The following is a 26,566-nucleotide window of genomic DNA, read 5'->3' as shown; positions in this document are numbered from 1 at the left end:
CGGGAGGGAAAAGAAGGGAAACCACTCCAACTCCTGGTCCCTGTGCCCTTGGACAAGGGCGGGGTCCGGGAGCACATGACTACTCCCAGCAAAGGACAAGTGGGAGACCAGCAGAGAGGGGAGGAAGTGGGAAGAGCAGATCATATATATTAAAAAAGTGACTTAAGACTTAAAATTGAATTAGTATTTGTACAGAAAGGTGCAGGTGGAAGACCTCACTCCGGCCTATGATCAAAGTTACATGGAGAAATCATGGTGGAGCCTCTCCCTGCCCCCAGCGGCGGCCTGAAGCGTTAAGTGCGATTGGTTAGAGTGGATTCCAGTCGGGTCATCCAGGCGGAGGAGGCGGGGGCAGTGGGCAGGCAGAGGGCTCAGTTGCTGCAGCACTGGCTCCGGCTGGCTGGGTTGTTCTCCTGGAGGTCCACACCCCGGTTCCGTCCTGGAGCAGCAGCTGCATTCTGGGGCTCGTTCTTGGGAAGCTTCTTGGCTGTTCGCGGAAGGAAGGGAAGATGCCTGTGTGGAGTCTTGCAGTCCCCGCCCCCAGTCCTGCTGTAACCCAACGCAGCCTTCACCACCTGTCTGAGGTGAGACCCTGAGGGCTTCGGTGTGCAAGGTACATTCTTGGAATTCTGGGAAACAGGTAAAATAATCCAGAAGTGGGGGTCTGGACTAGTATTGGTTTAGTCAGCACCTGGAATGCCTGAGCCCAGTACTGGACAGTTTTAGTTCAAGTCCCAGCTCCACCCCTGACCTCAGCTTCCTAAAAGCCTGTACCTTGGGAAGCAACAGATGTGTTGGATCCAGCACTTGGGTCCCTGCCATCCACGTAAGAGACATGGATGAAGTTCTGGGCTCTTGGCTTTGGCCCTGTCCAGGCTTGACGATTGTGGGCATTTGGGGAGTCAGACAATGGATGGGTGATCTCTTTCAAATAAGTAAAATAAAATGTGTAACTTGTCCAAGACCTCAGAGCTAACAACACATGGGTGGGCCAGGAATGAACCCAGCAGGATGATGCCCACATTCCGTGGGCAGGGCACAGGATGACAGGCTCTGCAGTGGGCATGCTGAGGGTCAGCGAGGGACACATTCAGACTGTGGCCCAGGTTCAGGCACTGCTGGGACAAACTCTCCACTTCTGTGAGCCAGATGAAGGAGAAAGCATCTTTATCACAGTGTGAAAAAATGCCATGGGACCAGGACCAGGCCCAGGCCCGGCAGCGTGGCCTAGCGGCTAAAGTCCTCGCCTTGAACGCCCCGGGATCCCACATGGGCGCCAGTTCTAATCCCGGCAGCTCCACTTCCCATCCAGCTCCCTGCTTGTGGCCTGAAAAAAGCAGTTGATGACGGCCCAATGCTTTGGGATCCTGCACCCATGTGGGAGACCTGGAGGAAGTTCCTGGCTCCTGGCTTTGGATCAGCACAGCACTGGCTATTGCAGTCACTTGGGGAGTGAATCATCGGAAGATCTTTCTCTCTGTCTCTCCTCCTCTCTGTATACCTGACTTTTTAACAAAAATAAAATAAATCTTTAAAAAAAAATAAAGTCCTTGCCTTGAATGTGCCTGGATCCCATATAAGTACTGGTTCTAATCCCGGCAGTCCCATTTCCCATCCAGCTCCCTGCTTGTGGCCTGGGAAAGCAGTCGAGGATGGCCCAAAGCCTTGGGACCCTGCACCTGCGTGGGAGACCTGGAAGAGCTCCTGGCTCCTGGCTCAGACCGGCGCAGCACTGGCCATTGCAGTCGTTTAGGGAGTGAATCATCAGACGAAAGATATTTCTCTGTCTCTCCTCCTCTCTCTATATATGACTTTGCAAAAACAAACAACTCTTTAAACAAAAAATGCCATGGGAGCCCCAGCCTACCCCAGCCCACAACTATGTGCCTGCGGTGGTGCAGTGGCAAGCGGAGGCAGGAGGGCCACTCACCTATTGCCATGAAAATTTCATTCACGTTGATTGCAGTTTTTGCTGAGGTCTCCATGAACAGCAAACTGTTATCGTCTGCATAGGCTTGTGCGTCCTGATTTGGATGGAGATGAGAAAGGGAGAGGAAAATGTTTGCAGCTGGCAGGGGCTGGGCTTTGGAAAACAATCTCCTTGGTGCCCAGTGCCTTAAGCCCACTAGAGGCTGGTTGAACTGAGGTTGCCAGGCCTACAACACCCTGTCCAGGATCCCAAGACACCCGCACCACCTCCAGGCACCTCTCTGCTCACAAACACTGGCATGTCTTACTAGGGCTTCCCTAGGTTCATTCTGCTCTTTCGCTCTTCAATATCACCAGGCTGGGGCTGGCACTGGGGTAGAGCAGTGGGGGAACGCCTCTGCCTGTGAGGGCACCATCTGGTGTCCTAGCTGCTCCGTTTCTGATCCAGTTCTCTGCCCAGCCCTAGCCTGAGAAAACCAGAGCAAGATGGACAGAGCACACATCTCCTCCCCACTTCCCTCCCCCAGGGAAACCCAGATGGAGCCCCTAGCTCCTGGCTTTGGCCACTACAGCCAGCTGGGGATTGAACCAGTGGATAGAAGCTTTCTCTCTATTCCTTCCCACTTTGCCACAAATAAACCTTTTTTTTTTTTTAATCACTAGGTTAAGAACTACTCCTAGAAAGTGATCCTGCAAATACAGCAGCCCATCTGAGCATAGGCACAGGAGGACACCTGAGTGACTACGGCACCATCTCTGGTCTTCTGCTGCTACAAATCACCCAGAAGCCCTTCAATTAGGGATGGGCAAAAAAAAAAAAAAAAAAAATGACAATACAAGTGCACAGCACACGCTCGTCAGTGTAAAGAGAGTCACTCAGAACACATGCTTCCGGAAAGACAGGAAACTGCGTCACAGTAAGGAAGATGACTGATCTTCTGGGACTGGAGCAAACTTCAGTGTCCTCTTCTCTGCACCACTGAGATTTTACTATGTGCATATATTATATGAAAAATGTACCCCTGGGGCTGATGCAATAGCTCAACTGGCCAATCCTCCGACCTGCAGCATCGGTATCCCATATGGGTGCTGGCTCATGTCCCAGAGGCTCCACTTCCCATCCAGGCTCCTGCTTATGGCCTGGGAAAGCAACAGAGGATGGCCTAATGCCTTGGGACCTTGTACCTATGTGGAAGACCTGGAAGAAGCTCCTGGCTTTAGACTGGCTCAGCACCAGCCACTTGGGGACAGAAGATCTTTCTGTTTCTCCTTCTTTCTGGAAATCTGCCTTACTGATGGGAATAAGTATTAAAAAGAAAAGGAAAGTACACTCCAGAGGGTGTCATAGTGCGCTGGGTTAAACTGCTGTGTGTGAGGCCAGCATCCTGTGCTGGAGGGCTGCTTAAGTCCCAGTTATTGGATTCCTGCCAGTCCCTGCTAGTGCACCTGGAAGGCTGAAGATGATGGCCCAAGGAGTTGGTCCCCAGTATCCAAGTGGGAGACCCTAACAGAGTTCTAGACCTCCGGCTTTCACCTTGCCCGGCCCCGGCTGTTACGGGCATTTGGGGAGACAGCCAGTTAATTTAATATTACAATCTCTCTGTAACTCTTTCAAGTAAACAAACCATCCTTTAAAAAAAAATACTCCTTTTTCAGTAAGTCTCTAATTAAAAATCAAATAACTGCACCTAACAATGCTTGCACTCACTGTCTCAAAAATACACACACTCACATGCAAAGCTCCTGAAGGGAGAGATGCGCGACAGACAGTCCCTCTTAGGCCCATGCTGGTGTCATGTTCAGTGCAGGAAAGCTCCCTGCTGCCTCCTCCCGTGGCCTCCCAGAGGCCCCTCTGCAGGACCCACAGCCGGAGGTGGGGATGGGGGCCTCCTTACCTGGAACTCCACGGCTCTCTTGCTGGCCAGGTCTGCCTTGTTGCCTGCGAGTGCAATGACGATATTGGGGCTGGCCTGCCTCTGTAACTCTTTCACCCAGTTCTTGGCCCGTGCAAATGTGTCCTGAGGAGACATGGCCAGAAAGTCAGGAGGAGAGCCCAGTGAGCCCAGCCCAGGTATTCAAAATGGGGCTATATAAAAACAGCATGCTGCGGGGCCCGGCGGCGTGGCCTAGCGGCTAAAAGTTCTCACCTTGAACGCGCCGGGATCCCATATGGACGCCGGTTCTAATCCCGGCAGCTCCACTTGCCATCTAGCTCCCTGCTTGTGGCCTGGGAAAGCAGTTGAGGACGGCCCAAAGCTTTGGGACCCTGCGCCCGCGTGGGAGACCCGGAAGAGGTTCCTGGCTCCTGGCTTTGGATCGGTGCGCACTGGCCCATTGCAGCTCACTTGGGGAGTGAAACATCGGATGGAAGATCTTTCTCTCTGTCTCTCCTCCTCTCTGTATATCCAGCTTTCCAATAATAATAAATCTTTTTAAAAAAATAGCATGCTGCAGAAATGGCCCCAAACAACATCAGAGAATGCGTGCCCACATCCCACATCCCACCTAGGGATGGTCCCCGAAACGGGGACTCTGGTGTCCTTTTCTGGGCTCTGAGAGGAGGAGGAGGAGGAAGGGTGAGGGGAGAAGGTGCTTACTGTGTTGGTGATGTCATATACCACAATGGCAGCCTGGGCCCCCCGGTAGTACATGGGGGCGAGGCTGTGATACCGCTCCTGGCCAGCTGTGTCCCAGATCTCGAACTTCACTGTCGTGTCGTCCAAGCAGACGGTCTGTGTGAGAAAGGCCGCTGGAGGGAAGAAGGTGTGTCACCAGGTGAGGACAGGTTGGAAACCACCCTGGGTCTGTACTGCTGCTCTGGGCTCTGCCCGGGCATTGGATACTGGGCACTAGGCAGGGGAAAGCCCCACCCGCAGGCTCAGGGGGTAGAGCCAAGGGCACTGCAGGCAGTTCCTGGAGGGGCTGGCCTCTGGCCTTAGCGCGGAGACCACTCGGGATGCCAACAACCCTCCCATACAGGAGCAGCTGGCTTGGCATCCAGCCTCCCTCTCAGCTCTTGATCCCAGCCCTCTGCTGATGTGCACCCTGGGAGGCAGGAAGAGACGGCTCAAGCAGTTGGGTCCCTGTCACCACATGGGAGGCCTGGGTTGGGTTTTTAGCACTTTGCTCCTGCCCGGTCCATGCCCTGCTGTTGTGGGTACTCAGGGTGTAAATCAGAACAGATTTTTGTCTCTACTTTTCAAACCAAAAAGCTCATGGAAAAAAAATAGATTAAAAGTGTGAGAGTAGGGCTGGCGCATAGTTTAGTGGCATAGCGTGCTACGCTTCCACCTGTGGAGGCTGGAATCCCATACTGGCACAAGTTTAAGTACTGGCTGTCCCACTTTTTTTTTTTTTTTTGCTTTCTTCAATATTTATTTATTTTTATTGGGAAGCTAGATCAGATTTATGAAGAGAGAGAAAGATCTTCCATCCACTGGTTCATTCCCCAGTGGTTACAATGGCTGGAGCTGAGCTGATCTAAAGTCAAGAGCTTCTTCCAGCTTTCCCACGTGGGTCCAGGGCCTCAAGGCTTTGGACCATCCTCTACTGCTTTCCCACAAGACCATAAGCAGGGAGCTAGATAGGAAGTGGAGTAGCCAGGACATGAACTAGTGCCCATATGGGTTGCTGACACATGCAAAAGTAGGATTTAGCCACTGAGCCATCGTGCAAGGTCCTGCTCCACTTCCCATCCAGCTCCCTGCCTGTGGCCTGGGAAAGCAGTCGAGGACGGCCCAAGACCTTGGGACCCTGCACCTGTGTGGGAGACCTGGAAGAAGCCCCTGCCTCCTGGCGTTGGATCAGCTCAGCTCCAGCTGTTCCAGCTATCCGGGTTGTGACCCAATGGACAGGAAGATCTTCTTATGTCTCTCCTCTTTCGGTGACTCTGCTTCCAACAAAAATAAGCACATTTTTAGAAAAAAAAAAAAGGGTGAGTTTATTTTTGTCCCAAAAATACTGAAACTTATACATGCTTTTCATAATATACATTTTCTACCTATTATGAAAAAAACACACAAGATAAACTCACATTTAATTCCACTGTCAATGAACTTCTGGTGGTTCCCGCATGTGTCTGTGAGTGGTTCCTGCACAGCCTTCACAGGCCCACCTGAGGCAGGGCAGGTGCATGCAGGCAGACACGGAGGACCCAGGGAAAGCTGCCCCTCAGTCTTGTTCTCCACTCAGAGAGGGCGTCCCAGCCCAGGGGCCTCGCAGTCCTTTGGTTTCTTCAGGACACTCAGGCGCTCAGCTCTGCCGCCTGGGAGGCACACGCTGTCCCACAGCCACGTAGAGGCAGGCCGGTGGCTGCCTTCCCAAACAGTGCTGTCCTCCCACCCCCCACCTCTGCACAGACCCGTTCCTGTGTGGCCACCTGTGGTTCGCTGCCCATGCATGTGGATGCTTCACACCCAGAGCCCCTGGCTAGGACAGACGGGCCCAGCAGGGAGAGAGCCACTTTCTGGGGCTGCCCTCCCCCAGCGCCAAAGGCCTGGGCGCCACTCATTTCCCCTCTCCAGTAGGGAGAGTGCTGACATGGCCCATTTCATTTCCAGCTGCCTGCACAGCTCCTGCCAACCAAGAGGGTCGAGAAAGGATGACTCAATGACAACGTGGGTCCTGGCCTGGCGAGGTCTGTGCTGGCAGCTGAGGAAGAGGAGACTGAGATCTTTACTCACATCCTAAATGCTGACCATGGCGGGGTCAAGGACACACTTGGAACTCCAGAACGGGTGCAAGTCAGCTTCATACACACAAGCCACAGTCCAGCTGTGATTCCCCACACCCCTCCCCAGCCAGGCACGCGGTGTGCTCAAGACAGCAAGATGCGCCCCAGGGGAAGCACAGTCTGTCTCTCCTGATGCCCGGCAGGTAATGTGGGCAGAGGCAGCACAGGCGGCCTGTGTCTGATTCTGGCCTAGCACCCTGTCCAGGGAAAAGTGTTGTCATGATGCCCTCTGGGAGACACCCCCCCCCCAAGGCCCAGGTTTTGCCCTGAGGGCCCCTAGTTCCCATATGCCCACTCACCTCCAATTGTGCTCTCTTGGTACTCATGAAATTGCCCCTTGACGAAGCGCAGGACAAGGCTGGACTTGCCCACTGCAGACTCCCCCAGCAGGACCAGCTTAAACTGACAGATCTTGTTTCCCGCGGCTGGTCCATTGGGTCGCGCTGCGCCTCCCCGACCCGCCATGGCCTGTTGCGTGTGGTGGGACCAGTGAATGCGGGGCGGGGTGGAGGCCGGTGTGGTACAAAGAGGCACTTGTTGGGGAGGGGGGCCTCCAACTGTGAGGGAGACAGGAATCCTAGGTCAATTCCGACACTTGCACCGGGTCTCCCTGGGGCGCCAGGCCTTTCCCTAGAGACTTGGCTCACTACTCTCCCACCTTGCGCCTCACTACCCTGCACTCCACAGCCATGGAGCAGTACACAGCAAAGGGGTCTCCCCCTCTGGCTCTTAGCTTGTGCATTCACCTACACAGAACACACACAGTCTGCAGGGGTAGCAGTGGGTGGGGTAAGGCAATGGGTTCTTTGGACTACCTAAAAGCGAGCAAACAAACAAAAACTACCCAGGAAGACAGCAGGATTTAGGTCACAATGACCTTGTAGTCTGGTAGCCAGGAAAGAGCCTGCCTCCGTGCCAACTCAGGGGCCAGGGAGTGCCATCAGAGCTGATCAGATAAGGCTGCAGCCCTCGGAACCAAGGCCTGGCCAGGGATGGCCAGCAGCAGGGGCGGTGTTTTCCACCTGCCACACCAGGATGGCCGCTCCACCGTGTTTCTGTGAGGTGGGGTCATGTGCATGGCAATCAAAGCCATGTCTCACTCTCACCCTGAGCCGCTCTTCTCGTGGAGGTCTATGGAATCACACACATTAACAAAGCACGTACACACATACCCATAGCACAGCCAGAGCCTGGCTAGCAGCTGTTAATGACTGCCAGCTTTCCTTTTCACACACACACACTTCACTTCTAGCCTACACTGACATAGGAAGGGGGTGACGCCAAAACAGAACCAGGCGAAGGGGCGAGTGGTTAGCCTAAGCTGGGATGCCCGTGTCCTGGGTCAGAGTGCCTGGGAAGTGCTGGGGACAGCAGAGACAGTTCTTGGAGCCCAGTTTCCACTCCCTGGCCCTGGCAGGCATCTGAGAAGTTAACTAGTGGGTGAGACATCTTGCTGTCTCTCTCGGCCCCTCAGATAAGTCAAGGCCAAGGAGCAGGGCAGTGAATGGACAGAGGCTGTCCGTGAGAAGCCAGCAGCCTACGCGCATAAAGAAGCTGACGGCAAAGGGCTTGCTAATTCAACCTCAAATCGCTTGCCACATCCAAATTCTCCGAGCAGCTTGTTTAAAAAGTGAACTTCAGGAAGACTGATTCACTCACCAGGGACAGCCATTTCCTTTCTGGACAGCACCAAAGGAAGGGGGGTTTGCCATGAGGGCGCCCTCTTCCCCAAAAGCTCAAGGAAGGAAGCAGGGGAGGGAGAGCTCTCGGTGACCAGAAATGACATTTCATCGCTGTCCGATCTAAGACGCTCTCTCCCTTCCCCGCCCACAGGAGGCAAGGTGTGCCCGTTCTCGCCTGGGTGCCTTCCGCACACAGTAGCTCAACCCTGCTGCAATAAGACAACTTTGAAGACAGCTAGCATTTAGCGTGCTGCTGAGCAACTGTCACTTCCCTTGATTTTAAAACCTCCCGCTTCGCAGATCAACTGGACACTCAGGCATTCAATGCCTTGCTCAAGGCCCCCCAGCATTTGGTGACAGTCTGGATAGTAACCTGAGTTGCCCATTTGTTCAAGCCCACCGGTGATCATGCCATCCTCTGGACCTGGTAACAGTCACAGTGATACTACAGTCCCCAGCCCTGCTCCCTCCTCTCCCACCCCTGGGGCCAGGCAGGGCGACAGCAGCAGAGGGGAGAAAATCACAACGGACTCCCGAAACACAGACTCTTGGCTGGGACACTGAAGGATAAGATGTGAAGGAGCAGGGAGAGAGGAACAGAAAACCAAGTCCCTGATTTCGGAAAGCCAGAGCAGCTGCAGAGCAGCCAGTACAAACAAGTGGGGGAATATAGACAGTCCACCTAAAGCCCCTCCCTACCAACCAGCGACTCTCCAAACCTGCAAGGGGACAAACACATCCTACACAGCTGCTCTCAACCTTGTCTGCACATCAGTCCCCCCCACAGCCGGCTCCTGGAGGGCCATGTTGCTCCGGAGCAGGACCCAGTGTCTGCAGGAACCACCACAGCATGGCCAGGGCAACAGCAGCTGGCATAGAGCCTAGCACAGGCACTGGCTTTAGGCGCCAAAGAACCCTCTCCTGTCACTTCCAGGAAACTTCAGAGAATCCACCTTATTGGTCTCAGCACTCAGGTGGGGCATGCTAGGTGCAAGACAGTGCCCGCACGTGCCTGGCACAGGTAACTGCTGAATAAACAGCATGCCATGGTACTGATGTCATTATTTATTATTATATCTTTCCTAAGACTGCTGGTCAACACTGGCCTCCCCTGGTGAACTGAGACAGGCTCTACCCAGCCTAGACTGGCTGGTGACGTGTCCTGCCTGCTGAGCGGCCCTGCCCTCCACAGACACCTGGGCAGGCACACACAGCACTTTTTACAGTTGGGTGCCTCATGGTTTTCCTGGCCCATTTAAAGATCATGTGATCACTAAAGTGCAGAAGAAGCCAATTTTGTCCTCAGAGTGTGCTGAGGCACATAGTGCTGTCTACAGCAGGTGAAGGCCAGACTCAGGGACCCCAGCAGCTGCCGTCCCCTCCTTCTGAGACTGGGAAATAAAGTGCATCCCCTGGCAGGAAGCACAGGTGGATTTTCGCACTGAGCTGTCCAACCATCAGGGACAGGAATCTTTCCTCCTGAGCCAGTAGTCAAAATTACCCACCATGCAGTCCAGGATGGGGGTTTACAAACCACCAGTGTTAAGATAAAAGTCAGTTTTGAGTCAACAATCAAATCCTGTTTAAGAGCCTAAGTTAAAAAGTAGCCTGTGAGATACCAGAATAATGGCAGGGGTAGGACTTCAGACCCACCCAAGAGATGCCTTATCATCACCCACTCCCCACCCTGCAAACCAGAACCCTGGCTTGTCCAGAGGACAAGGAGACAGGCGTCACCTGCCACCCCACACCGCCCACAGCACGGGGGGGGGGGGAGGGAACACAAAGTCCTCCACATTTGCTGCACCTTTTCCCACAGTGTGCACCAAGGGCAGAAGGCATTCAAGGTTCCAAACACCCCAGCCCTGAGCACAGGCAGTTCTAGAGCTGCCTGGGGTAGGGAAGGAAAGAGAAAGAAAAAGTAAGGCCAATTACTCCTCACTCTGGGGCTTCCTGTGCTCTGGACGCTGCAGCAGGTCAGTGGCTTGCAAACTGTTTTCCTCGGGGTATTGGGAAAAAATAACCCTGGGAACCTCCACAGGGGGAGTCTCAGACTCCATATTTTAAAAACAAGTTCTCCAAGTGACTACAAGCAGCCCATCAAAGTAGGAACCTGATGGTTGATACAGGAAGGAAGGGGGAAAGGGAGGGAGCTCAGAGACAGAAAGGCACGGGCTGGTGCAGTGGACAGGGCGGGGGTGGGGGAGGGGAAGTCTGCAGGTGGCGGGCAGCACCTGCTACAGAAGACTTTTCCAGACTCCAAAGGCCGCCGAGCACCTTCTTCTCCTTCAAGCTCCCTGAGCAGCGCTCACCTGGCTCTCCTTGAGTCCATGAAGTCACCCCTACACACTTTTTGCCCTTCCTGGTAAAGGGTGAGCCATTCCAGCTGATGAGTGTCTCTCGGGCTTCCTGTTTGCTTTTAGCGACTTCCTCTAGCTCGGAATCCTGGCACTGCCTGGACAGTGTGCTGATTAGGAAAACCAGTCTGTGGACTGAAGGCTGGGTGGGGACTCCCTCCCTCGGGGAGCCAAGGGACCCCGCCCTAGCTCCCTGGAGGGGGTTCTGGCCAGTGACTCTACAGCCACACTCCACTCTGGTAAAAAGCATTCCTGAAGGCTTACCACACAAGAGGCAGCTAGTGAAGGCAACAGGAAAAGGGACTTGTGGCTTAAAGAGAAACACAGGAGAAGTAATGAGGTTCAAAGGCTGCCTGGAGCCAAGGTTCTGGAAACCTCACATTAGCTCAGAAGATGACTGACGCACGGCTCCAGAACACAGCTCTTTCTCCAAAGGGAAAACCAGTAACACCTGCACCCAGAGCAGAGGTGAGCCTCACAGCAGGACTGCCCAGGCTCCCAGTCGGGGACAGACCAGAAAAAGAATCTGGGGCAACCAACCCAAGCCACACAAGATACCCGCACAACTTTCCCCGGGATGTCCAGTGCACTGGGCCCTGGAGGCTGGCTAAAGCCTAGCTCCACTGTTTGCTGGTCGTGTGACCTTGGCTGAGTCACATGGGAGATTATTATCAGCTTCAGTCCCTTATCTATAGTGGTATTATCTAATACTAATTGCACAGGGCTGCAGGGAAGGTTACATGAAACTAGCCAGAGCTGAGGGCCCAGTGTCAAGCTGAAGGCTGAGGGTCTGACAGGTAGTAGTCAGACTTGACTGGTTGGCTGTCAGAGCTTAAAGGGGTCTTTAGCCAAAATCTTGATCTCACAACGACACAATGGCTCAACTGGCTAATTCTCCCTTTGCAAAGCACCAAGATCTCATATGGGTGGCTGGTTCATGTCCTGGCTGCTCCACTTCCCTTTCAGCTCCCTGCTCATGGCCTGGGAAAGCAGTGGAGGATGGCCCAAAGCCTTGGGGCCCTGTACCTGCATGGGAGACCCAGAAGAAACTCCCGACTTCTGGCTTCAGATGGGCTCAGCTCTGGCCTTTGGCCAATGGGGAGTGAACAAGTGAAAGATCTTCCTTTGTCTCTCCTCTCTGTATATCTGCCTTTACAATAAAAATAAATGTTTAAAAAAAATCCTAGTGCGGTAGCTTAGCGGCTAAAGTCCTCACCTTGTAAGCTCTGAGATCCCATATGCGTGCTGGCTCTAATCCCGGCAGCCCCGCATTCCATTCCGCTCCCTGCTTGTGGCCTGGGAAAGTAGTTGAGGACAGCCCAAAGCCTTTGGGACCCTGCACCTGCATGGGAGACCCGGAAGAGGCTCCTGGCTCCTGGCTCAGATCGGCAAAGCTCCGGCCAATGAGGTCACATGGGGAGTGAATCCTAGGATGGAAGATCTTCCTCTTTGTTTCTCCTCCTCTCTGTCTTATATCTGGCTTTGCAATAAAAATAAATAAATCTTTAAAAAAAAGAGTAAATTCATAAAAAGAGTAAATCTATGTATTAAAAAAAAAAAATCCTGCTCACGCCAACCACAGAGAAGGTGAAGAAGCTGAGGTGAGGAGACCTGCATGGGGTCACATGGCCAATGGGAGTGGGTGGCAGAGTTCAAGCTCAGGACCCTGAACTCAGACAAGGCTTCCATGTCTCAGACTGAAAGGAAAACCCAAGAATACTGACAGCATCACTCTAGCTACTTGTATAACAGGGACTGCAACCTTCCCCCTGTGCTTTCACAAAATCCAGCTTTTAGCCAGGGGCTAACTAGTTGCTACTGACTGAAAGATGTATTGTTGGATAAATTCTATACCATGATTTGGGTGGTAGATACATAGATTACACAAAAACCCATCAGGGTGCACAACTGGGATTTGTAAATGTTATATAAATTATGTATCAATAAGAAGTTAAAAAACGCTGCTGTGATAGATGATTGTAAGCAACAATAAAAATTAAAGTCTAGAAATGCTATGAAACCATCCAGCTCCCCTGTGTATATGTCCTGCCTCATTAGTACAAAAATTCTGAACATCAATTCAGAATAATACTAAAGACAATCAAAAAGATGATGTCAGGGTCCCGGCGTGGTAGCCTGGCAGCTGAAATTTTTGCCTTGAGCATGCACCAGGATCCCATATGGGCTCCGGTTCTAATCCCGGCAGCCCCACTTCCCATCCAGATCCCTGCTTGTGGCCTGGGAGTGCAGTCAAGGACTGCCCAAAGCATTGGACCCTGCACCCATGTGGGAGACCTGGGGGAGGCTCTGGGCTCCTGGCTTCGGATTGCCTCAGCTCTGGCTGTTGTGGCCGTTTGGGGAGTAAATCTACAGACAGAAGATCATCTTCTCTGTCTCTCCTCCTCTCTGCAATCTGACTTTGCAATAAAAGTAAATATTTTTAAGAAATGAGAACAAAGAGAACAAAGGTTAAACACAAAAAAGGAGCAAGACAGCGGCGTCCACATAAAAATGGTGACTGCTGCACACTCAGGATGGACTTCCGGGACTTTCCTGCAAGCAGAACTTCAACACTGTGTGAAGTCTCACGATCCTAAGCAGAGAAGTCGTTCCAACGGGAGAAACAGGCGACAGTGGTGTCATGGCTCATCCTCCCCACCAGCCCACAGAACACCTGCAACCGGGCAGGGCTGGGAAAAGAGGAGCATCCTCCCATCCGGCCAGGCCCACGTCCTACCGGAGACCCTACTAGAGGAGCCTGGACGCCGGGAGTCAGCAGCCTGACAGCCCAGGTGGAGTCGTGGATGTTTGGGCCCTTCACCCATCACCCCAGTGGATGGGAGGCTTAGGGAAGGCAGCATCAGGGGAAGGGGAAGGAAATGATGCCAGTGGGCACTCAGGGTGAGCGGGGGGGGGGGTCCCCTCTCCCCAGGACAGGCCTTGCAGGCTCTTCCAGCTCACCCAACTCCCTTAAGGAAGGTGACTGCCGATGGACTTCCCTTTGAATGACATAATTCCTGAGGTTGAGTTGACTGCCTAGATTTCTGCACCACCCAGAGGCCCCCGACAGGGTCCAAAACTTCACCAATGTCTGCAGCAGAGGCCGATGTGACAGCGCACCTGACACAGACCTTGGATTACCCTCCCAGATGGTCCTGCCCCACACAGCACCTAGGCGGCACCTGCAGCCTTGGCAGCAGCCAGTTGAATCCCCCAGGGACCCTCTGCCTTGTGCGGAAGACCTGCTGGGTCACTCTGGACAGACAACCAGCTTCTGAGGGCATTGTCCCAGCAGAACCCCCAGAACTCCTTCCCTGTTCTCTAAGCTGCTTTCTCAGCTTTTGCCAACAGGCGGGTTCCCTGAAGAAGCCGGGAGAGAAGCAAAGTCAGCACTGTCAGGAGAAGATGGGAACCTACGGGCTGGCTCCACCCCTTCCTGCGCCTACAGGGAGGATGGCCCCATGGGTCTGTCTGCTAGTACAGCTGGGCCAGGAGAGTTCACCTGCTCAGTCCACAGAAGGGCCCCATTCGCCCATGGGCAGCTACAGGGTTTGCCGTCACCAGTTCTGTTGGCTCACACAGAAACCCGAAGATGGGGTGGTAGGGAGGTGACACAGGCCCACACACAAGACTGTCTATAGCTGTCTTAGGCCAGGTGTGTCCTCCCTGCAGATTCTCACAGGCAGTCAGGGGCTAGGTCCTAACACTACCATCCCTGGGAGACTGGTTCCCTCTGAAGTAGCCTGAGGCAGAGGCTCTGTCCCAAGTGTAAGCTCAACTTGAAACCTGGTATATTCCATGGCCCAAATATGCACATGTGTCCAGCCACAGGGCACGGGGTATGTGACTACCCGGCCAGCCCTTGATGTGCCGGGTGACACTGAGAAGATCGAGAGCCAGGAAGGCAAGACAAAGGGACCTCCCTGACCTGCCCAGCACCTGTTGCCTTCCTGGGACAGTAGGTGTCATGTGGGTGCCAGCCAGGATGGACTGGGAGCCGCTCCACAAACCTCATGCCTACGCTGTATGTGTTCTGCTCACACAGCGACCTTTTACTCAGGACTTTACTAACTGGAACCTTATTCAACGCACAGCTCATCTTCTCCTTGGTCTAGGGCAAGGGCCCCTCTGTGGGGAGCAGGGGTACCAGGCCAGGACAACTGTCATGTGTGCTGCTGCCCCAGGCCTAGGACTCCACGCACCTCTGCTGGGAAGGCAGAGCCAACAGCTATTCATTTTACCAACTAACACTGTTTACACCCCCTTTGCATTCGGACAAAAGTAAAAACCCAAACAACAAAAGGAAGCCAGTTTCCATCCCTGCCCTCTTTGCTTTGCCAATGGTTCCTGAACAAAGAGCAGCGGCCCCATCACAGAGGTGCACGGGGTTTGAAAAGATTCAGGTACTGGACACCAGCAAACCAAATTTCTCTTGCTGAGACACCACACATTGTGCTCAGTGCTTGCCCAACAAGAACAAGGTCCAAGTTTCCACTGTGAGATGCACAGGATGGCGGCTGCCATCAAGTCTGGCCACCGAAATGCCCCTTTTTTTAGTGATTATTTTAAAGATTTATTTATTTACTTATTGGAAAGGCAGATGTAGAGAGGAGGAGAGATGAAGAAAGATCTTCCTTTCACTAGTTCACTCCACAAGTAGCCACAACGGACAGAACTAAGCCCATCTGAAGCCAGGAGTCAGGAACATCCTCCAGGTTTCCCATGTGGGTGCAGGGTCCCAAGGCTTTGGGCCATTCTCCACTGCCTGCCCAGGCCACAAGCAGGAAGCTGGATGGGAAGTGGGGCACCTGGACACTAACCAGCTCCCATATGGGATCCCGGCATGCTCAAGGTGAGGACTTAGACACTAGACTACTGCGCTGAGCCCACTGAGCACTTTTTGAACAGATTTGTCCTTCTTCATTACTGCTGGACAAAATACACAACAGTGTTGGGGCCCGGCACCATGGCCTAACGGCTAAAGTCCTTGCCTTGAATGCCCCGGGATCGCATATGGGTGCCGGTTCTAATCCCGGCAGCTCCACTTCCCATCCAGCTCCCTGCTTGTGGCCTGGGAAAGCAGTGGAGGACGGTCCAATGCCTTGGGACCCTGCACCCGTGTGGGAGACTCGGAAGAGGTTCCTGGTTCCCGGCTTCAGATCGGCACAGCACCGGCCTGTTGCGCTCACTTGGGGAGTGAATCATCGGACGGAAGCTCTTTCTCTCTGTCTCTCCTCTCTGTATATCTGACTTTGTAATAAAAATAAATAAATCTTAAAAAAATAACAATTAAAAAAAAATACACAACAGTGCCAGGGGAAGACACCAAGAGATGAGCAGGTCACAACAAGCCCAAGGAATGAGCACACTGCTGCCTCCAAGGCCTCACATTCTCATTAGACTATTGCAGGTAGCAAAGGTTGAGCATGAGCAAGACAGAGGAAGTCAGTCCTGGTGCAGATGAAAAAGGTCACATGACAAAGTTCCTAAAGCCTAGAATATCAGCCTCCTCTGCTTTAACAGCCCAGAATATAAAACCGGACACAAAGTGCTTACATACTACAGCGAGCTGAGTATGTGACACAGGGACAGCAAAAGAATGGGGGCAGCTGAAGGCTAAAATGTACACTCATGGACCAGACAGAACGGCTGCCTACCAGAATCACACCCTGCTGCTCAACAGCACAGTGCTCCAGACAGACTTCAGTTCAAATGTGGAGCCATCACTGACCAGGGTGGCCTCACACTGTTATCACTGAACCCACGACCTTACATGCAAAATGAAGACTGTTACCACCTACCTCCTGGGACTGCTGGGAAGACATCACACCCAAGTCTTAGCCAAGAGCTTGGCTCATAGAGCACTGAGCAAATGTTCAGGGGGGACCTAGAATTCTCTGTGAAGAACGCAAACCCCTCAATACCTATGTGCAGACACCATCCACAGTTTCCTTTATCTCCCACACCAACCTCTGGCTGCCCAGCCCCTCTAGGGTGTCTCTCACCAGTTTCACAGAAGGAGGGCAGGTGTCCTCTAATCACCCCACCCTTGACTCCCCTGGAGACTGGCTCCCAAAGCCTTAAGGACAGAGAAGAGGCCCCCACCACTCAAGAGGTCAGCATCAGGTGAAAGCTCTCATCTAGGCAAAGCATAGCCCCTTAAAAAAGACACACACACAGAGTATCTTAAAGCTCCTTCCATCTCTCAAAGCCTCTTTCAGGAAAAGGAAGAAGTTGTTCAGTAGCAGGCAGGGGGAGGAGACAGCAATTGGGCAGTCGACAAAGAAACCAGAGTTCCTTTTAAAAGCCAGTCTTAAAATGCTAGAGGTTTGGAAAGTGGCGTCATTAATCACCACAGCCGTCTGAGCAGCTCAGAAAGCAACCCGATGAACAGGAGAGTGGCAGGGTGAGGGAAGCCTCCCTCGCCTTCACCCAAGCTTGGGGCACTTCTGACAGGGCCACCTGAAAAGTGACACATGCGGAGCTATGAACAGAAGGCGGGAGGCTTGTGAAGACCCAGAGCTAGTGCTTCCAGCAGCGCTCACATTTCCCAGCTGCACAAGGGGTGCAAGTGCCACAGGGTTTTGAGTTGATCAATGAGTCAGGATCCGAGCCCAGGTGACAGCCTCCCAGGGCCTGCTGCCTACAGCCACAACCTGCCCAAGCTCTCCTGCCATGCAGCATCAGTTTTGAAAGGCACCAAAAGATGCTGGCCTGACTATGCAGGATTTCATACATAGAATCCAGGAAGGTTTGGCTGGAGAACTTAGCACCGACCACATTTTCCACCTGGTTAGTAAACACCCAAGAAAATCCCAAAACTGACCACTTGTTGTGTCGCCTGCAGTTTCAGCAGGGCTACAAAGTATGAATGGATGAGCTGAGAAGCAGAGTCGGCTGCGGGGATCAACTCCCTGCCCAGAGCTGATCCCCACAGGGAGCACCTCCACTATACCCACCTCGGGAGGCCCCAGTGACCCTGACTAACCCCATCCACATAACCCCGCAGCAACCTACTGACAAGGAGACAGCTGATGCTAGACGGAGGTGGGCCTGCAGCATCTCGCAGCACCAGCCAGTAAGGAAGTGTGCAAAACACAAAACCAGCAAAGCCTCCCAAGGAGCTGCTCAGAGGGAGTGGGAAGGGGGGCCAAGGACTGGAGCGGAACCGTGCATCAGACTGTAAACCACAGCCCTAAATAAACACTCATGAGTCCACACTGGAATCAATAACTGAATAAACAAATGGGGGAGGACAAATGCCTTGTACAGAAGAACTGAACAAGTCATGTGGAGATTCGGCATATCACTCAGGAGGGGCACATCACTCCTCACTGGTCCCATGTGGGCTGCACAGAGACATCCTTCCAGACAGTGAAAACGCTTTTTTCCCACAAAGCGAGCTGACGGCCATCACTCGGTTCTAGGCCTCGGGGTTGACACCAAGCATGCTAACTCACATGGACAGTAACAAAAATAGCACATCCCCTCTGCTGTCTCTCTCCCAATCCTCCCAACCCCAGTCCACTCAGGAGTAAAACAGCAGACAAAGCCCAGTTGAGGCACATTCTATCTGGGCTCTGCTGACACTGAGGCCACGTGTGCGAGACATTGTCAGCCAAGAGGAAGCCTTAAGATGTGTGACAACTCAATCCAAACGGGGTCCCTAAGACAAAAAGGTCACTGGGGCAAAACCCAAGAGAGAATCCAGACACAGCACAGGGGCTTCCTGCAGCCACCAGCCAGTCACTGAGGAGCAGGGGTGGGATTCAAGCTCTCTGTGCTAACGGCAGCATGCCTCTAAAGCTGTCACAAAAGCACAAGTGTATCAGAAATAAAATAAATCAGAGAGCTACAAATGAAGCTGATGCCTTGGATGCTTACATCCCATACTAGAAACAAACAAAAAAAAATTTTAAGACTGTTGACTTTTCAAAAAGAAAAAAAATGGCCAAAATCTTTTCATTTTTAAAAAGAGATCTGGTGTGTTTGAAAGGCAGAGACAGAGAGAGAAGGAGACACAGAGGGAGAAATTTTTCATCCAGTACTGTGCCAGGCCAAAGCCAGGAAGTCTGGAGCTTCTTCCAGAGCTCCCAAGTAGGTGCAGGAATCCAATCAGGATTTGGAGTTGGATCAGACGTGGAACAGCCAAGATATAAACTATTACCCATAAAGGATGCTGGGATCACAGGTGGTGGGTTAACTGGCTATGCCCCCACGCCGGCCCCCTGCTAAAATGTTGAGCACAGTCCTGGCTACTCCAAGCTCTGCTTCCGCTTCCTGCTGATGTGCATGGGAGGCAGAAGAGGATGACTCCAGTACTTGAGTTCCTGCCACTGCCATGGCAGACCTGGATGGAATAACTGGTACCCTAGTGGCCAAAGTCCTCACCTTACATGTGCCAGGATCCCATAAGGGCACTGGTTCTAATCCCAGCGGCCCTGCTTCCCATCCAGCTCCCTGCTCATGGCCTGGGCAGGCAGTGGAGAATGGCCCAAAGCCGTGGAACCCTGCACCCTCGTGAGAGCCCAGGAAGAAGTTCCTGGCTCCTGGCTTTGGATCGGCGCAGCTCTGGCCATTGCAGTGACTTGGAGAGTGAATCAGCACATGGAAGATCTTCTTCTCTGTCTCTGCTCCTCTCTGTATATCTGACTTTCCAATAAAGATAAAATAAATCTTAAAAAAAAGAAAGACAAAAAGAAGGAAATGGGCAGGTGTCTGCTCTTTCCTTTAACAACCTCAGGGAGGCCACGATGCTGAGAACCATGAGTACCAGGCCTAGGTCCTGAACACAGAACACAGAGAAAACAGGACACGACGACCCTCTACGGGCCTCACAATGTCAGAACACTGGGAAGTTTCACCAAAAGGGGCCCTCAACCTTTTCGGGACAAGGAGAAGCATCGCGGAGGAAGTAACACTCAGGCTGGGCTTGGACAGAGCAGCAGGGAGACACAGTGGCCAGGGGAACAGGTGGACAAGAGCCTTCCCACAAAGAGAACACTCAGGTCTAGTCCTGAAACGCAGCAAGGATAGGTTGAGTGACATCTGCCCAGTCAAGTCCTTGTTTTTTTCTTTTTGAAAGATTTATTTATTTGAAAGGCAGAGTTAGAGAGAGAAAGGGGTCTTCTATCCACTGGTTCACTCTTCAAATGGCCACAACAGCCAGAATGGGGACAAACCAAAGCCAGGAGCTCAAGGCTTCATCTGGATCTCCCATGTGGGTGCCAGGGGCCCAAGAATGTGAGCCACCTCCCACTACTTTCCCAGGCACATTAGCAGGGAGAGCTGCAAGGGACGTGGAGCATCTGGGACATAAATCAATGCTCGTATGGGAGGTCAGCAGCAGCTTCACCCATTATACCACAATGCTGGCCCCCAAGACTTTCAATTCTAATCTCTATCCTGCCACTTTTCCCACAGTCTCCCACTATAACATGGGAAAGAGACACAAAACCGACCTCCCTGAGTTATCAGGATTACTGAAAGACTATGCCAAGGGCTCAGGAGAGAGTCTGGCACATGATAAGTAAAGCTAGCCTGGGGCAGGTGTATGTTTAAGGCATTGGGCAGTCTCCATCACATACTGCAGCACTTGGGTTTGGTACTCAGTTCCAGCTCCTGCCTCCAATTTCCTGCTACTGCAAACCCTGGGAGGCAGTAGTGTCAGCCCATGTAGCTGTGCTCCCACAATCCAAGTGGGAGACCCAAAGTGAGTTCCTGGCTCCCGGCTCTGGCCTGGCTTGGCCCAACCTGGGCCATTACAGGTATTTTGGGGAGCAAACCAGTCAATGAGAGCTCACTCTCATTGTCTGTGGTCTCTGCCTCGCAAATCATCAAAAATTAAATAAAGGGCCAGACAGAGTGAACACCGGGACACAGCATCCCTTGCCAGAGTGGCCGTCCGGGTCCAGCTTCTGCCAACCCACCGGGGAAGGAGGAGATGCTCCTACCTGTGTGAGAGCTGGGTGCAGGTCCTGCTTCCCGCCCTTGCCTGGCCTGCCCTGGCTGCTGCAGACATGTGGGGACTGAACTCTCTCTCTCTCCCTGTCACTCTGTCTTGTGAATAAATACACAAATCTCCAAGTACATAAAGTGAGAATGGCTTAAGGAAAGAGAGGAAGTAAGAAGATGTGGAAGCAACTTGTAGGGGTGGGTTCACTTGCACTTGTGAGGCGGACACCCTGTAACAGAGCACTGGCTGAAGTTCTAGCTCAGCCCCCTGATACTGTGCCTGGGGAAGCAGTGGAGGATATCATAAGAGCCTGGGCCACTGCTACCCGTGTGGGAGCCCCAGATGGAGTTTCCGGCTGCTGGTTTTAGCCTGGCCAAAAAGTTTTGTGAGTACCTGCACAGTGAACCAGAGGATGGAAGATCTCTCTGGCTCTTCCTCTCACTCTGCCTTTCAAGTAAAAAATACATAAATAAATAATAAACCTTTAATAATAATAATAATAATAAAAACTAGGGGCCAGCAGTAGGTTAAGCCACTGTCTGCAGCACTGCCATATTACATGGGCTCTAGCCATTCCACTTCCCATCCAGCTCCCTGCAGTGGCCTGGGAAAAGCAGTGAAGGACAGCCCAAGTGTTTGGGTCTCTGACCTCATGTGGGAGACCTGGGTAAAGCACCTGGGTTCCTGGATCTTGTCTGGCCCAGCGCTCACTGGCTGTTGTGGTCATCTGGGAAGAAAACAGGTGGATGAAAGACCTTTCTCTCTCTTTTTCACTTTCTCTCTCTCTCTCTTCCCTCCTCCTTCTTCCTTCCCTCCCTTCCCATCCCTTTCCCTCTCTCTAACTCTTTCAAATAAATAAATAAATAAACCTTTAAGTAACAATGATAATAAAAACTAAACCAAGCTTTACTAATATTTGTATTACTGGACCTTTGATGCGACAAAGGAGATGGGGCTATTTCCTTTGAAAACTTTTATTATGCCAGATTATTAATGCTGAGGGCTCCTTAAAAATATTCTAACTCTTGGGGAGCAAAGCAGGTCCAAGGCCCAGCACAGTAGCCTAGTGGCTCAAGTCCTCACCTAGCAGGCACTGGGATCCCACATGGGCGCAGGTTCGTATCTGGGCTGCTCTACTTCCCTTCCAGCTCCCTGGTTGTAACCTGGGAAAGCAGTCAAGGACAGCCCGAAACCTTGGGGCCCTGCAACCCAGGTGGGCAACACAGAGGAAGCTCCTGGCTCCCAGCTTTGGATCGGCTCGGCTCTAACTGCAGCCACTTGGGGAGTGAATCTGCGAATGGAAAATCTTTCTGTCTCTCCTTGTCTCTGTAAATCTGATTTTCCAATATAAATAAATTAATCTTAAAAAAAAATACTCCAACTCTCCTCTGCCAAGCTTCCCACAAGCACTCAGCACACATGGGGATGCCCTCTCTGCCGAGCTCTACCTGAAGTGATGCCTCTCAAATAAGCCCAGGAGAAGCGGTCCTGACTCAGGTCCGTGAAAGCAAACACAAAACTCCAGGAATCCGGGAACCCAAACCAAAGCCACCAGCTACAACCAAAACATGATCTTCAAGTTTCCCATTTTAGCTTAAATTCACCCAAACTGTGCATTCCAATCCACACTAGGGCAGGACTGCTAGCCTCTGGAAATGATGCTGACTGAGTGTCAGAGGGCCTGGAAGAGGCAAAGATGCCTTGTTTCAACAGTGTGTGGCTCTGGGTATCCTCAGCACACGGCCCCACGGAGGCAGGAGAATCCCTGCAGGGGAAGCAGCCTCGGCCTTGGCATGCCTTTCTGTAAAACGGGAATGCCACACCAATTCTGTCCAGGGTCTGTGATGCAAGACAGTATGGGAAACGTCCAGCAGGGTATCAGACACTACAGCCACCTGAGGCGACTGCTAGTTGGTAACAATCTATCCTGAGCCTGGCCAGGGGCAGGTCCTTGACCCTTTGTTTCCTTATGCAAGATACTAAGTATTCCTCATTCACTGAAAGCAGCGGCTTGGGGAGCTAAGCAGGTCCAAGGTTACACAACCTGGAAGGTGAGGGGAGTCCAGCTGACAACTCAGGTCCTGCAAAGCTCCAGTGACCACGCCCCCAACACAGACACAGACACACACTGACACACACAGACACACACTGACAGAATGACACAGACAGTAACACACAGACACACTAACACAGAGACACACTAACACACAGACACACACACACACACTGACACACAGGTACACACAGACATACACACACTGACACACAGGTACACATAGACACACACTGCCACACTAACACACAGACATATACACACACACTGACACACAGGTACACAGACACACAGGTACACAGACACACTAACACACAGACACACACTGACACACAGACACACACTGACACACAGGTACACACACACATACACACACTGACACACAGGTACACATAGACACACACACACTGACACACAGGTACACAAAGACACACACACACTGACACACAGGTACACAAAGACATACACTGCCACACTAACACACAGACACACACACTGACACACAGGTACATAGACATACACACACTGACACACAGGTACACATAGACACACACACTGACACACAGGTACACATAGACACACACACTGCCACACAGGTACACATAGACATACACACACTGCCACACAGGTACACATAGACACACACACTGACACACAGGTACACATAGACACACACACTGACACACTGAGCGCTGGGTGAGGTTATGGGAAGAAGCCTCTTTCTAAGAAGTGCGTACTTGGTAAGGCTGAATTTAAAGTCATGATCTTGTTCTTGCTTCCACGTAAGTGCCAGCGAGAGGGGACCCAGCAGACAGCCCTTCTTCCCACCTGTAAGTGTAGGTGGCACCTAAGGGGAATCAGGACCCCCGTCTGCTGGGTCCCTTCTCCCTCATCCCCATCCCACAGCACCACTGAGCCCACTCACTTTCCCTTTCATTTTCTAACCATCACCACTTCCAGGTTCCCAGGACACCATCAGCAGCCAGACGTTAGCCATAGTCAACATTTGGGTCCTGAACAGCACTGACTCCTGTCAAGATCCCCACAGGCCAAGAACGAGTACAGCAGGCCAAAGTAAAGATGGGGAAGCAATTGGAAGCCAAGCAGAGCCAGCGATGCCAAAGGCAAGAAGGTTCAGTGCCTGCACTTGTGTCCTTCCTGGCTTACCCTACCTGTTCATTCATTCAAGGGCCCATTATTAGGAAAGATGACATCACATATGAGCCCAGAACCCATGTCTTGGCTCCTGCTAATCTCCCCGACATCTTTCAGTACCTCTTCACACAGGGAACACAGATCTCACTATATTCCTAATACTTGGCAGCCCTGTGTGCGGAATCAAGTTTGCAACTTTACCCTAACCTCTAGGAATTAGTAGTTACCACACCTCTCTAGTATCAAACAGAAAGGCCAGCCAGCTTACTGGGAAAGCCATCAAGGGGAGGAAAGAAAAGTGTCATAGATGAGGGGCTTCTACACCACACAGAGTCCTCCTCCTCCTCCTCCCAGGCCAAGCAGGCTCCCACTTCTGCCTGGAGTGACATGGTCATCTGGGGCTCCAGAGCCTTTCTCGCCCTTCTGCGATGGGAGCTTCACAGCCCGGTTCCAGGTTGGAGCTGGAAGAGCCGGCTTTTAGATGCCGGGGAGGAGCCCTCAGAGGTCTCCTGAGGAACTCCCCCCAGGTCCTGGGAAGCCCAGTCATGGAGACCAGGCTGGTAGTCAAAGTCTCTGCCAAGCCCACAATGGAGGGAGCGCTTGCCATCCAGCTGGTGAGCCCAATAAGAAAGTTTTCCTTTGCTGTCCAATGAACAAGTGAAACAAGCACATCCAAGCTTGAGCTCAGCAGACTGAACGAACCAGACGCCAGCAGAGAAGATCTCAAAGCCAAAAGAACCTCAAACACCTGTGGGCGGGAGCAACCAAGGTCAGCCAAGACGGGCAGGGTGGCACAGGAGTGCAGGGAGCGCCAAGCACAGCCCGACTCCACCACAGACAGTAAGGGCCAGCCATGGCCACGGTCAAGCTACTTCTCATGAAGGCACAGCCTCTGGCCTGTACTTTGGCCACATCACACAGAAACAACAGGGTAGGAAGGTCCAGCAGGATGGCTGGTGGAGGGAGGGACCAGCCCTTTCTGGCAGGCCTGGGAATTCCTCAGGCTCCAGAAACCAGCACACTAAGAACCCAGGGTTATCACCGGGATCATTCATCAGTCCAAGCCCAGAAGACCAACCACAGCCCATGGTGTGGCATGGACCTGTTGCACACACATGCAGATGTGCGTGTATCCATGGGCCACGGTTCCCACCCAAACCGCTCCACTCATGCCTGGCCGTGGCCTCGCCTCTGGGGCAGCTGGGAGAACACTCACTCCCATGCTTTGGAAGGACAGGGCTGGGCCTGGAGCAAAGGAGGAGGCGCAGGGGAAAGAGAAGATAATGAAGGTGTAGGTCCACCCTGATCTGTGATCTGCAGCTGGGATTGAGCAAAGCTCAGCTAAATTCTTCAGAGGCAGGAAGGGAGACTAACTTGAGAGTACAGCCTCCCGAGAAGGCCAGGGCTGGGAGGGCTGGGTCCCCAAAAGTGAGCCACACTCCCCAACTCCGCGGACAGCCCGAGGTGGTCAGGAGTGGTGGGAGCAAACCTACTTTCCACGCGTGTGGAATCGCCTTCCTGGGCATTCCCTCCCTCCCCAACAAAAAGGCAATTGGGACAATTTTTTTCCAGGGCTGCAGCAGACAACTGCTTCGGCGGGACGGGGAGGAGAGGACAGGGGCGACAGCCTGCCCTCCCCGCTGCCTCCACAAGAACAGGGTCGGGGGTGGGGGGAAGTCTCCCTTCCCACCTGCCAATGACCGTCCGATCCAGGGAGCAGGAGGAGCGGAACTTGGGGTTCCCTCTTTCCCACACGCGGACTGGACAGGCCAGAAGAGAGCCTCGGGGGTTTTCTCCGAGGTTCACAAAGGGCAGGTAAGTCCAGCATAGCAGGGAACTCCCCTGGCCCGACACCCTAAGAAGGGGCTACGGGTCGGGGGAGAGGTCAGGATCCCCCTAAGCAGGGGTTAGGCGGGACGAAAGGTTACCCCACAGAAGCAACTGGGCGTGCAAGACACGGGGTCCCGGGACCGGCATACTCACGGCGGCTCCGGGGCCGGCGGCGTTACTCGGGGCCGGCGGCTTTACTCGGGGCCGCGGCTCGGACAGGCTTCGCTCCTCTCCCCCCCCCCCCCGGCGGTGTCCCAGGCTCCGGCCTCCACTTCCGCCTTTCAGTAGCTCCGGATCCGGATCTCTACCTCCGCCCCGCCCCTCCACGCCCAGGTGATTGACAGGGCGAAAAAACCAATGGGAGGCACTTTTGGCCGACTCACACGCGGTGTCCATAGGGGGGGAATGGGAGAGGAGGGCGAGAGCGCGCGAGGCACGACGGGACTTGTAGTTCTCAGCGCTGGGAGGAGCCGGCTCCTGCTTGGGACTGGCGCCTTAAGGGTGGAGCCGACTCGGGCCAGGCGGGGCCGGCCTGGCTGGGGTTCCAGAAGTCCCGAGGGAAGGCGGGTGGCGGACCATTGGCAGCAGGCAGATGGCGTTGTGTGTAGCACTGGGAAGGGGGACAAACGTGGTGTGAATGAACATGTACGGAAGGCCGCGTGCGTCAGCCCCGTGTCCTAGGAGAAGCCCGTGGTCATTCCATGATGGGACATTAGGTGAGCTAGAACGGGGGCACTCTATAATCCCCCTGCCTTGGTGTGGCCCCTAAACACCCAGGACCACCTCGGCCTCGGCCTCCGCCCACTCCCAACTGGAAATAAATGCAGAGCTGGATCTCTCCATCCGCAACTGTAGGCTGGAATCCCCCACGCT

At 53.1% G+C, this 26,566-nt stretch overlaps 1 protein-coding gene across 1 annotated transcript; it reads right to left on the bottom strand.

Moving 5' to 3' along the window:
- Positions 1-162: 162 nt before the first annotated feature.
- On the bottom strand, positions 163-25,887 carry RAB5C (RAB5C, member RAS oncogene family). Its single transcript, XM_004599106.2, has 6 exons — positions 25,847-25,887; positions 6,961-7,218; positions 4,527-4,678; positions 3,825-3,947; positions 1,931-2,024; positions 163-487 (listed from the first exon to the last, which is right to left on the bottom strand). Exons 2-6 carry the CDS (start codon positions 7,124-7,126, stop codon positions 372-374), a joined length of 651 nt encoding a protein of 216 aa, XP_004599163.1. The 5' UTR covers positions 7,127-7,218; positions 25,847-25,887; the 3' UTR covers positions 163-371.
- Positions 25,888-26,566: the final 679 nt, after the last annotated feature.

Source organism: Ochotona princeps, chromosome 17, assembly GCF_030435755.1.
Source record: "Ochotona princeps isolate mOchPri1 chromosome 17, mOchPri1.hap1, whole genome shotgun sequence".
In the NCBI taxonomy this organism is placed as follows: Eukaryota; Metazoa; Chordata; class Mammalia; order Lagomorpha; family Ochotonidae; genus Ochotona; species Ochotona princeps.
The sequence above is the reverse complement of the archived record's forward strand: the minus strand, read 5'-3'. Positions and strand labels throughout refer to the sequence as shown.

What these genes read in the sequence shown, in the direction of transcription:
- RAB5C (XM_004599106.2), bottom strand. Translation starts at nt 7,126, where the DNA reads ATGGCGGGTCGGGGAGGCGCAGCGCGACCCAATGGACCAGCCGCGGGA. An exon ending in TATATGACATCACCAACACA is followed by an intron (nt 3,948 to 4,526) that starts GTAAGCACCTTC and finishes ATGTCTCCTCAG; the next exon opens with GACACATTTGCACGGGCCAA. An exon ending in TGAAATTTTCATGGCAATAG is followed by an intron (nt 488 to 1,930) that starts GTGAGTGGCCCT and finishes TTCCGCGAACAG; the next exon opens with CCAAGAAGCTTCCCAAGAAC.